This window comes from Paramormyrops kingsleyae, chromosome 3 (genome assembly GCF_048594095.1).
Source record: "Paramormyrops kingsleyae isolate MSU_618 chromosome 3, PKINGS_0.4, whole genome shotgun sequence".
NCBI classification, from domain to species: domain Eukaryota; kingdom Metazoa; phylum Chordata; class Actinopteri; order Osteoglossiformes; family Mormyridae; genus Paramormyrops; species Paramormyrops kingsleyae.
Genome location: NC_132799.1, coordinates 33,419,585 through 33,431,963, shown reverse-complemented (window position 1 = coordinate 33,431,963; position 12,379 = coordinate 33,419,585). Strand labels below are relative to the sequence as shown.

Below are 12,379 nucleotides of genomic sequence, written 5' to 3'. Positions count from 1 at the left end.
CCATCGACAGTCTAACCTACAGAGTTGTATACTTTCTCATTTAACAACACATGCGTCATTTAGTACCCATTTAGTACCTCTAGCTATCTCTGGGAAGCCTGGGGATGGTGTTTCGGGGCGAGGGGTTCACCTATAGCCAACTTCATTAGTGTTTTGTTGTTGGCTTGGTTGTGGAGAGATACTTGGGTAAATAGTCTGGGTCTCCTGACTCATCAGGCCGATTTACGTTGGAGGTGGAGGCCCTGGTGGAGGGTCCTGGTGGAGGCCCTGGTGGAGGGTCCTGGTGGAGGGTCCTGGTGGAGGGTCCTGGTGGAGGCCCTGGTGGAGGGTCCTGGTGGAGGGTCCTGGTGGAGGCCCTGGTGGAGGGTCCTGGTGGAGGGTCCTGGTGGAGGCCCTGGTGGAGGGTCCTGGTGGAGGCCCTGGTCGAGGGTCCTGGTGGAGGGTCCTGGTGCTGCTAATAAAATCAAACCTAAAATCCCCCTGCCCTGTCTGTTGGGTGCATTTGTCACTATTCTGCTGTGTCAAAAGCTGCTCATATGGCAGATTATTCAATGATATTGTCCTTCACACTAGGATTGTCCCTCTATCATTAGATGGCAGGTCTATCAATGGTCTGCTATGATACAGCTCTTAAATAACGTATGTTTAGCAGATAAATGGGTTTTCTGCTACCCAGGCCTTTGGAATAGCAACAAATCCCTGCAACTGGTTAACTCTCGGGAAACCCTTCCGATTAGCTCCTAAGCTAATTGTCCTTTTAATTCTCATTGGACTGAAGACTCAGTTTTGTCTGCAGGGCTTGTTTGTCTCACTGTTGTGTTTATTTCTACGCAAAGTCTAATTTTAGATGCCGGTGATGCAACAACTTGATGAAAGGCTGAAATGATTCATTTGAGGAGCTGCAGTAGGAAGTTTCTTCCCTGAGTAAAAACATGCATCGCACATCTTTTCTGTGGCATATTCCTAATAGGAAAAAGCTTTAATAATTATTTAACTTATTGATATAATGCAACATTTGAGAAGTATGGGGTTTGCAGTAAGTTTAAAGTTCTTCATAATTATTACAGCAGAATATACTTTCAATCTACTTTTCATCTAATTATTGACATTTATGTTCTTTTCTTTCTTGTTATGTGTGTTCATTTTCTACATATGTTCAGTCCGAGTAGGATGGTGTATATCAGTGTTTCTCAAACCAGTCCTCGTGGGCTCCAAGACCATCTACGTTTTTGCACTCTCCCAAATCCCTGGAAGTTCCTTGGCGGTCCCCAAGGACCGGATTGAGAAACACGGCATTATATGATGGAGATATAATGTTAGGTACAATACTGTAAAACCAGGAGATGGCAGTCGTGAAATGAATCTCCCATAAAATGGACGCACTTCCTCCCGTGCCCATCTGAGTACACACACACACACACACACAGATGGAGAACAGCAGCTTCCGATGACACGTAAAAGAATGTAAGCCAAGTGGTGCGGGGGTGTAGAGAGAAGCTTGTTTGCTGGTGGGCACGTTGGGCGATGGAGTGGGTGTTGGAGACACTGCGGGGGTCTTCCAGCGAGACTGATGTCTTTTGACAACGGCCACATAAAACTTTCAAAAAGAAACAATATACAGCTTGTCATCTGACAAGAGTTATGTGTCACCTTGGAGGGGCAGAACATATTTAGCGATAGGGACTCCCAGACCTTCAGCTAGAAATGAATCATCTTATGTATTGGCCAAGGTGGGGGGAGGGGCACTCCCCTGTTTCAGAATGGGTCTTGAATGGCTAGGTGGTAGATTCTAGTAGTCTACGTTGGACCCCTTGGCAATGACTGTCCTGGGAGCCACCTGGCTAACATAGCCTGCCGCTGGAGGCACCGTTTCTTAAGGTCTACTCGTAATAGATCTATACCGTCTCTGAGTGTGTTTGATCCCCAAAGTCCAGTTTGTTTGACTAGTGCGGTTGCTCAGTACCGTGCCCAAGCAGGGTACGCCTAACTGCATCTGGGCCCTCTTGAGGTGAGGTAAGCCCTGGGCATGCTTCAGTTGGACCAGTATGCATCCAGTGTGATTGATAACTATGCCTGAGCACGGAACTCAGACGTGACGCCAGAGATGCGAATGGCCATTTAACAGACATGGCACACGGGTTCACTTTGGTCCATGGCAGAGGCGCAGTGCTTGCTGGAAATTTGGGCTGACGAGAGTTTCCAGTCCCACGGTGATGACGAAAGTGTGCTTGGGCAGAACATTACCTGCAATGTGAGCGGAGACGTGCAGAGGAGTTGGTGGGGGTCCAATCGTGCTCAGATACGGTACAAGTGTGAGTACACCCCCCAGTCCAGGTACTCCCTATCTTTCAACAAAACCCGAAAATGGATGCGAATTTTACATATTTATTTCTATGAAATTGTCGATAACTTCCACAAGAATTATATTAGATTTGAATACATGTCACACAGACTTTGTATATATATCATAATTTTCTTGTATTTCTCACATGTATTTGATATATTTTACAGCAGAATTTGTGCATTTTTTCACCTCAGTACTGTAATTATTTTCATATTCTCCTGCTTATTTACTACCATCTACACTGGCTGTAATTATTTATTTTTATATAGAAATGTTTGAATGCGGTACTGTGTATTCTTGTCTTTTGTGTAGTGATGTATTGTGCAGTCTATAACTACAAACAGTCTCCACCAGGAAAATAAAAGTATTTCGATTCTGATTTACTTTACAGGCCTGTATGCATAGATGTATAGCAGCCAAACTCAGAATGACATTGAACTACATTTCAATCACTCAGTTGATGTTACTTGTTTATACCGGTGTATAAATTATGAAACGTGTTCAGAGTTCTTCAGACGGCAAACCGATTTATAGGACACAGAGAATTTTTGGAGGAGGAACGGAGAAGATTTATGTGGGCACCTTCATGGTCTGACAGGTGAACAGAAGGAAACATGATACAGGAGTTCTTCAGACGGTAAACCGGCTCACAAGACACAGAGAACTTTTGGAGGAAGGAATGGGGAAGATTTATTGGATCTGATCTCTGATCTGATGGATAAGCAGAAGAAAATATGACACAAATAATGGTTTTCATGCTAATTAAAATGAGCAAATCGCTTCATCACGAGAATCAGACCATTGCTCTCAGTCTCTCCCTTGATTGATACACGGTAACCTTAAGACATGAGAACATAAGAACATAAGAAATTTACAAACGAGAAGAGGCCATTCGGCCCATCAAGTTCGTTTGGGGAGAACTTAACTAATAGCTCGGAGTTGTTAAAATCTTATCTAGCTCTGATTTAAAGGAACCCAGGGTTTTAGCTTGTGCTACACTAGCAGGAAAACTATTCCATACTCTAACTGCACACTGTGTAAAGAAGTGCTTTCTCTAATTCATTTTAAAATGTTCTCCTGCTAATTTCCACTTATGGCCACGAGTTACACCTAAATAATTTATCAAGAGACCTCACCCTTCCCAGAAACATCCACACACTCCCCACACTCCACATGGATATGTTAGCATACAGGCTAAAAACCAGACCTTAAAGATTCTACTGTAAAGCATTCTGGAAATTTTGCTGGTAACCATAAGGTTATATTACATATTTTATGTTTTGATTTCCATGCCATAGAATATTTCCAAAAAGCAAATACTCAATAAACATTAATAATCATCTTGCAAGCAATAATTGCTATTGCACCCATTCCTGTAGAGTGTGAGATGAAATTAATGAAATTATGATAATCATCCTCAGTTTAATGAACAAATGGTGTTTTTCAATGGCCACTGCAAAAACAAAATCACCATCTTTCTGTTTCCAAGAGTCAATAATCCAGATAAATCACCTATCAGCAGATGGAAGTCATTAAAGCTCTCTCATAATCCACAAGTTCACTCATAATCCATACATTTCCAGAGTTGATTTTTCTTTTCCTAGTTTCTTGTCTCATCCTTGTCCTTGTCGTGCATGAGCAACACCAAAACCAGCCCTGGTAGAAAACTAGCAGTTGTTTGTTGAGATACTTAATTTGGGACTGGTGAGTCAGGCGCATGTGTAGTCAGCCCAGAGGTGTGACTCCAACAGGAAGCAGTCATCGCTGACTGGCCCCCTGCGTGTGACACCTCTCTCCTCTCCCCATCCTTGATTGTCCTCCTCTCAAAGGAGAGAGACCATCTGTAGGATTACAAATCCATTGTGGCACCACAGGGCATCTGCTATAGATAGGGAAGCCAAGTAACTCCTCTGTTTATAGCTGATAGTCAATAGGAATTTACTCATGCTAAGGTCCTCTCCGTATTTTAATACTTACTGAAATATTCTGATTTGGTCACATAAATAGAATGAAAAACATAAAAAATTACAGATTAATTTGTTTGATAATGCTTTACATTAAGTGCACCTTCATAATGCATTCACACAACATTCGGTGCACCTTCATAATGCATTCATAATGCATTCATACAACATTCATAAGAAGCATGCAAGTACACCTTAACATCCTAACAACCTTTAACAGCTTTAATATACATTAACAACAAACATTACATGATTATACAACTATAATGTTTGTTAGTATTATACAATGTTTGTTATTAGTGTGTATTACAGCTATTAAGGGATGTTAGGATGTCACGGTATACATACATGATGTTAATGAATACTTAATGAATACATTATGAAGGTGTACTGAGCGTTTTATGAATGCAATATAAAAGCATTATGAAGGTGCAGTTAATGTAAAGCATTACCATTTGTTCTGTAGCGGTATCAGTGTATTAATTATCAATAGGGCTGTATGTTCTCTCATCATTTATGTTTTATAGGCAGAAGACAAGCACCTTGTCACTTGCATAAATCAATGCAGTGTCCCTAATGCCCCACTAAGATGCTGGTGGTTAAATTGATAATTCTTATGCCAAAGTAACACTAAATTTGATGAGCTCTGCTTTATTTAACCTTATATTTAGCATTTTTGAACAATTTCCATAATGAGTCAAGATCTATAGGAAGAGATCCTCACCTTTCTGGAGAAATATCAGCCAAGAAAGTTTGAGTGAAATGCCAAATGAAAACAGCATATCAGGTCTCCGCGGAGCTGCGGACGCTCCTTGAGAGTGTAGTAGTGTTTGTGCTGCTGAAAAAAGCCGTGCTTTCCCGAGAGAGGGACAGTGAACCTGAGGCTGTCGGGCTTCCAACGCATGCACGCTACGTGCAAGGCATGTGGAAACACACACGCGTGCAAACCCCTGCACCGTTCCTCATGAACAGCTGCGTGTCAGTTAGGCTCCACACCACTGGATGGTTGCCTGGCAACCGAGAATTTACGCAGCATGTTTCCGAATGCAACAGGATTTCCTCCTAATAAAAAAGTCCTTTATATGTAATTGATAATGATATCTCTCTTAACACCCTTCATTTATGCACCAAAACGGGATACTTATAACTAATGAATGATCCAATGTAATGTTTACTTTATGATATCTTCATTTAAATGCACTAAGATGACCAGAAGAATTGAAAGGATAACAAAATCTAGATTGCTACATATTTCAAGATTGCTACATATTTTGTGGAATGCACTAATCATACTAAAGAGCATGTAATCATGTATCATTAACCTGATATTGTCACCAATGGTGGATCTTTTTAAGTTGCATCAAGGCAAGTGAGACTGTAATGTATAAGGTGATATTGTCTTTAGCATTTAGTGCGACTGTAATGTATAAGGTGATATTGTCTTTAGCATTTAGTGAGACTGTAATGTATAAGGTGATACTGTCTTTAGCATTTAGTGAGACTGTAATGTATAAGGTGATACTGTCTTTAGCATTTAGTGAGACTGTAATGTATAAGGTGATATTGTCTTTAGCATTTAGTGAGACTGTAATGTATAAGGTGATATTGTCTTTAGCATTTAGTGAGACTGTAATGTATAAGGTGATACTGTCTTTAGCATTTAGTGAGACTGTAATGTATAAGGTGATATTGTCTTTAGCATTTAGTGAGACTGTAATGTATAAGGTGATACTGTCTTTAGCATTTAGTGAGACTGTAATGTATAAGGTGATACTGTCTTTAGCATTTAGTGAGACTGTAATGTATAAGGTGATACTGTCTTTAGCATTTAGTGAGACTGTAATGTATAAGGTGATATTGTCTTTAGCATTTAGTGAGACTGTAATGTATAAGGTGATATTGTCTTTAGCATTTAGTCAGACTGTAATGTATAAGGTGATACTGTCTTTAGCATTTAGTGAGTCTGTAATGTATAAGGTGATATTGTCTTTAGCATTTAGTGAGACTGTAATGTATAAGGTGATACTGTCTTTAGCATTTAGTGAGACTGTAATGTATAAGGTGATATTGTCTTTAGCATTTAGTGAGACTGTAATGTATAAGGTGATACTGTCTTTAGCATTTAGTGAGACTGTAATGTATAAGGTGATATTGTCTTTAGCATTTAGTGAGACTGTAATGTATATGGTGATATTGTCTTTAGCATTTAGTGAGACTGTAATGTATAAGGTGATATTGTCTTTAGCATTTAGTGAGACTGTAATGTATAAGGTGATACTGTCTTTAGCATTTAGTGAGACTGTAATGTATAAGGTGATATTGTCTTTAGCATTTAGTGAGACTGTAATGTATAAGGTGATACTGTCTTTAGCATTTAGTGAGACTGTAATGTATAAGGTGATATTGTCCTTAGCATTTAGTGAGACTGTAATGTATAAGGTGATACTGTCTTTAGCATTTAGTGAGACTGTAATGTATAAGGTGATACTGTCTTTAGCATTTAGTGAGACTGTAATGTATAAGGTGATATTGTCTTTAGCATTTAGTGAGACTGTAATGTATAAGGTGATACTGTCTTTAGCATTTAGTGAGACTGTAATGTATAAGGTGATACTGTCTTTAGCATTTCGTGAGACTGTAATGTATAAGGTGATATTGTCTTTAGCATTTAGTGCGACTGTAATGTATAAGGTGATATTGTCTTTAGCATTTAGTGAGACTGTAATGTATAAGGTGATACTGTCTTTAGCATTTAGTGAGACTGTAATGTATAAGGTGATATTGTCTTTAGCGTTTAGTGAGACTGTAATGTATAAGGTGATATTGTCTTTAGCATTTAGTGAGACTCTCGTCTGAATATATTGAAGTTCACACAGAGCCTTATTTCCTAGCTGGTATCTCACTGGATTTGGCTCATTCAGCTCTATTGTTACACATATGCTGGGAAGTTTCCAGAATAAACCCAAAACACCCAGCAGGATCTGTTACTGTTGGCGTGTAGTAGTATCATGATGTAGTTCTACATCATCAGAAGGCCATCAGTACCAATATGAAGTTCCCATTCAAAGTTAGGGTGGATCACCGCACATAAAACTACTATCATCACATTTATTTCCAAAGCATATAAATAAGTACTGTCGAACAGGGCTTTTGACTCTGCAAGGTTCAAGCCCTCCTTAGTTAGTCGAACTCAACCAGATACAGTACTCCACAAATAGTTCCTTCATCTCTATAAAGCATCCCAGCTATACCTCATCTATAGCTCTGTTTCCCCGGTTATAACATTTTAATCAGCCTAGATAGGGGGCGTTTCTTTCCGGAGGGTTCTTAGTGTTGAACTATACAAGTTTTTGTAGGATGGATGGATGGATGGAACCTCTACTGTAGCATCCTGCTGAAATGTGTTTTTGAGTTTAACCTGTGTAGGATACATATTTTAACACCAAGAAAATATTACATCAGTTGAAAGTCTTCCTTACAGTAGCAACATAGATTCCTCACAATAAAGAAATAGATTTACAGTTGTTGTTTTATGTAATTCTTCCTAAAATCTCCTAGAAAGCACTCCAAAGCTGTTTTCTCTTTCTGTCTCCTCATGGACGTGCCCCTTAGTGTTACTTAAACACTGGTTATAAACCATACCTACGACTAGCTCGCTGCTTAATGTCAGGGCCTGTTGAAAGCACCATCAATTCTGATAAAGATTCACATCCACTGGGTACACAACTGCCCGACATTAAACGTACTATGAATTCAATCCACAGTATTCAGCCACAGGAGAAATACGTACATGAGTAATTATGTATTCAGCCATATTATTCCTGTCAGAAAGTTCAGGAACGACACACTGCTCTGTGTATTTATGCTGTGACGTGCTACAGTATACGAAGTCTACAGAATCTGCTTTGCCGAACAAGAAAGTAGTAATTAGAAATGTTATAACTCGCAAATAACTCTGCTAGCCTCTCACATCATGAACGTTTTTCGGTCGTGTTTCCAAACAGTGTGGTGCAAAAACATTTCACAGATTTTTTTCATCTTCTGTCTTTCCTTGATACTTGAAGGCCTTCCCCCAGTGTCCTGAACTACTGTGAATTTTCAAAGGTCAGATATTTAGTCCTGCAAGTAAATACATTTTCAATACAATTTTCTTTTGATTTCTGATACCCTTCTTTCTCAGTCAGTCTGACATCTGATGGCATTTCTGTTGTACAGACACAGGCTGCCTCCAAGGTATTTTTGCCTGGGCTAGATTTTTTTTTTCGTTGGCACAAGGGAGAAAGACATATCAGAACCTTTTCCAGTGATGTCTTTCATTGTCTAACTATATGATGTACCGGTCACGAATATGAGTGTAGTGATTAATTTCTTAAGTGAGCACATACAGTGAAGGTCTCTGAAGGTGTCATATAGTCTAAAAGTCCTAAACGAGTTTCGCCAACAATTACATGGAGTGCAGGAAAGTGTAATCAGCAAATATCCCTCACCACAATGGGTCTATAACAGCTCACCACTGCTTTAACGACCTCCTTAGAAATGACTTGGACCTGTTCCGCCTTTATTGGCTGTGTGGCTGCTACAGGCAGCAGGGAAGGGCACCTGAATTAGATGCCCATGAAAAGGCGTCATTATATCAGTCCTGGTGTTTGATGGTGAGATAAAAGAGATTTACCAAAGATTGGGTGCTTGCAATCTGTTCACTTCCATTGTGGTCTGGAATATCCCAGAATCCTGGCTGAAAGCAATTCTTTAAGCAGACATGTAAAAGAGCCAGATTTACATACCAGAGGCTATCCAGTGGCTGGTCGGTCGCAACTGTCACGTTTTGACCTTCAGTGTAAAGGTAAAATTACATGACTTTCTCCCACAAGGTACCGGAAAAGCCATCAAATGACATGGCACTTCAGATTTAGCTTTTTCCGAAGTGGTTATTTTTGCTGAGCAAAATGTCAGATCTGATAACCAAGAAAAAAATGTTCTGCTTCATTTCCTGGGTAAAGACATGTTTCATCAAGTTCTTCTTCTTGCTACTGAATGGCAGTATCTGCTCCTTATGGGAGATGTGGACAGAGGACACAGACACACTGTGTCCTTCAATCCAATATCCATATCATCAGCTCTGCAAAACTACAGAACTATCGTGTGTGTGTGTGTGTGTGTGCTTTTCTACTGCACTCTCTATTCTAGGGGTCGCTGAGGTTTTAATGAGTGATTAGCATTTGTGGAAGTGAAATGCAAATAGGTTAATCTACATGTCCAGAAGCAGAAAGGGCACGTCTAATGGAATGAATAGTATTTGAGAGTCTTGACCTTTGACAAAGAAAATTGGATTCATTATGTACCATGGGTCACTCCTCTATATATGTAGACTTGGTAAATTAACATAAATGACTTAGTTGTAAGATAATAAAAAATATTATTATTGCTATTGCTGTTCTGTGAATGCAATAATCTTACAGGAATCCTATGGAAATGGTACAAACGGCAAGCATAGTATAATAAATATTGGGTATATTAGTGCCATATAACAAGTAAATGGAAAAATGAAGTAATTACATACTGTAAGTAATGCTTATTATAACAGTACTTTTAAAAAATAGATTTGTTTAAATTGTGTTTTGAAAAGTTATTATTATAGACTGTATTATACAGAGCAGTTTGAATATCCTATAAGGATACACCAGTGTGTTTTTCTGAAAATATGCAAGTTAAGAACCACTGTCATGTATTCAGAGAGCCGTGCCGTGCCTGGAATTTCCTGGCTGCCTGCAGAGCAGTGAACCAGTTTTTCGGAGTCTGGGGTTTTTCACCAAGTGCACATAAGCTCAGCGGACATCAGAGGGACGGCAACGTTAGCTGAGTCCTCCGTGCAGCACCCTGGACAGCAACAAGCACGTTGGCACCCCATTCGCACCCAGGCACGCCGTGTATCCAGTGACGTCGCAGTGACACTGGGTTCACACCTCAGCAGAAGACATGCACTCTCACAAACTGTACCCTGTGAACATCCCCCTTTGTTTCTGAAGCAGTGACGTGTCATTTTGCTCCTAGATCCTTGCACCAAGGATGAAAACATACCTACTGTATCTTCAATAGCTTCACTTCATACCATCTTATAAATGTACAAAAGTTATTTAAGTCACTGCATGATTTCATGTTGTTTGTGGTGTTTTGTTGATAAATGCGGTACAGGATATATTTATTTATTTCTTTGTCAGTATTTTGCAGGCAGAGATTGAGATTGCTTTATATCGTCTTAGATTTTCAGTAGATTGATTTTAGATTGCTAGCATTTTCGTGTGTGTGTGTTGATGAAATGTGTGTGCATTTTATTGCTTGCCTGCTTGCCTTGAATGGCCTCTCTGGGGACAAATAAAGTATTTTGAAGTGAATGGAATTGGTAAAAGGTGAAAATGATAACTGCTACTTATCGCTTTGTCCATCTATTCTGCATACCCTCTTATCTGATGCAGCGCCGTAGTGAGCTTGGACCCTGTCCCAGACCAGGGCCAGATGCCAGTCCATCACAGGACACATATTCACACAAAACTGATAAAACAGAGTCTCTTTGAACCAGGAGAAGAAAAAAAGTGTCAGTATGAGGAGGGACTCAAACCAACAACCCTGGAGGTATGTGGGCACTATGGCAACCCGCTATTTATTTATCAAAGTAAAATATTTACAGTTCAAGAAATTCAATAGTCGAATTCAGTACAAAGCAAAAGCCAGGGGCTATTCTATAATGAAAGTCCCTGCACCTATGCGAGCAGCCTGTTAAAGTCAAATATCTGTCCATCCTCCTCCTTCCACTGGCTTTTCCAGTACTGAGCTGAAGCAGTGCTGGTGCCTATCCCAGGACACTAGGCAGGGGTACAACCAGTTCTAGGCCCTGTTTAGGAGGGCTTTAGCGCCCCCTATTTTTTGTCTCAACTCGCCTGAAAAAATGGCTTTTCTAAAACCCGTCAGCAGTTTGTCCCGGATTGGCGTATACATTTCGTACCACCAGCTCGGCAAAATTTATCGTGGGGATTCCCCGTTCTGTCATGGGGGGGTGACGTTCCATATTTCTTCAGAGGGTACAAACTCACCCGCCCCCCCCAAGGGTGAAAAAGAAGAATCGCCCCTAGTGTGGATTTACCCTCCGGAAGGGGTGCCAGTCCATTGCAGGGCACACAGAATACATATTAAAATTAGGTATACTGTACCACTTTATAATTCAAAAATTTAATTTTGTGACGTTATGCATTTAAATTAGGCTACATCTGAGCATGTTCACGATGGAAAAAAAGTCAAGTTAAAAAAAGGTGAAGACGCAAAACTGCTGTTAATTGTTTTTGTTTCCTTACAGCCATAACCGGTCTCGTGCGCACCGGCAATCCAATTAATCAGCAAATCAGCCATTTCCTATGGTTCAGGACCTATTTGAAGTGTGCATACCTTGACACACAATCTAGTTCTGATATTGCTTCCACAAACTCTTTAAAGTCGCCGTATTGTATAATAAAGTGTTATCTGAGAAATGTGCAAGGAATTGCTGGAGGTGAACGCATGATACTGTTTTGGCAGAGACCACTGCTGTAAAGCAAAGAGGTAAGGGGATCCGGAACACTTCAACACTTTTTTTTTACTAGTGTTTGTAGTTACATTTAATATCTGCGATTCTCCAAATTGGAGCGCCTGTACTTTGCATAAAATTAAAGCCATTCCTTTATTATGTGAATAAAAAACTGAAAATGTTGCAATATCATTCATATAATCTGCTGACTATTGTTACAGTCGCCCCCAGAATTTCTTCAAAGCCTTATTTGTAGTAATACCCCTGTCCTAAATCTTTGCTTTGGTGTTCGGCATACGTTTTGGTTCATGCCATTATTTTCTTTCTCAGATTCTACCGTGCAGCATTCATTAATTTGTATGTCCACATTAGTCAAATTAAGATTTGTTGTTATACTCCGCATTTGCATTTCAAAGAATCTGGGATTTACTCCTTACTCTAAAAATGCACATCTGCAACTTTAAGACCCAGCTCCCCTCCATCTGCTCAAACAATGGTCTTTACCGGGCCGAGCTT

The 12,379-nt window shown here is 39.9% G+C and overlaps 1 protein-coding gene across 1 annotated transcript; it reads right to left on the bottom strand.

Moving 5' to 3' along the window:
* Positions 1-2,140: 2,140 nt before the first annotated feature.
* On the bottom strand, positions 2,141-11,709 carry LOC140588144 (uncharacterized). Its single transcript, XM_072709316.1, has 5 exons — positions 11,655-11,709; positions 6,671-6,775; positions 6,335-6,439; positions 5,831-6,145; positions 2,141-2,244 (listed from the first exon to the last, which is right to left on the bottom strand). Exons 1-5 carry the CDS (start codon positions 11,707-11,709, stop codon positions 2,141-2,143), a joined length of 684 nt encoding a protein of 227 aa, XP_072565417.1.
* Between the last annotated feature and the right edge of the window lie 670 nt (positions 11,710-12,379).

What these genes read in the sequence shown, in the direction of transcription:
- LOC140588144 (XM_072709316.1), bottom strand. Translation starts at nt 11,709, where the DNA reads ATGGCTGATTTGCTGATTAATTGGATTGCCGGTGCGCACGAGACCGGT. An exon ending in GCACGAGACCGGTTATGGCT is followed by an intron (nt 6,776 to 11,654) that starts GTAAGGAAACAA and finishes TATACATTACAG; the next exon opens with TCTCACTAAATGCTAAAGAC. An exon ending in CTCACTAAATGCTAAAGACA is followed by an intron (nt 2,245 to 5,830) that starts GTATCACCTTAT and finishes CTCACATTGCAG; the next exon opens with GTAATGTTCTGCCCAAGCAC.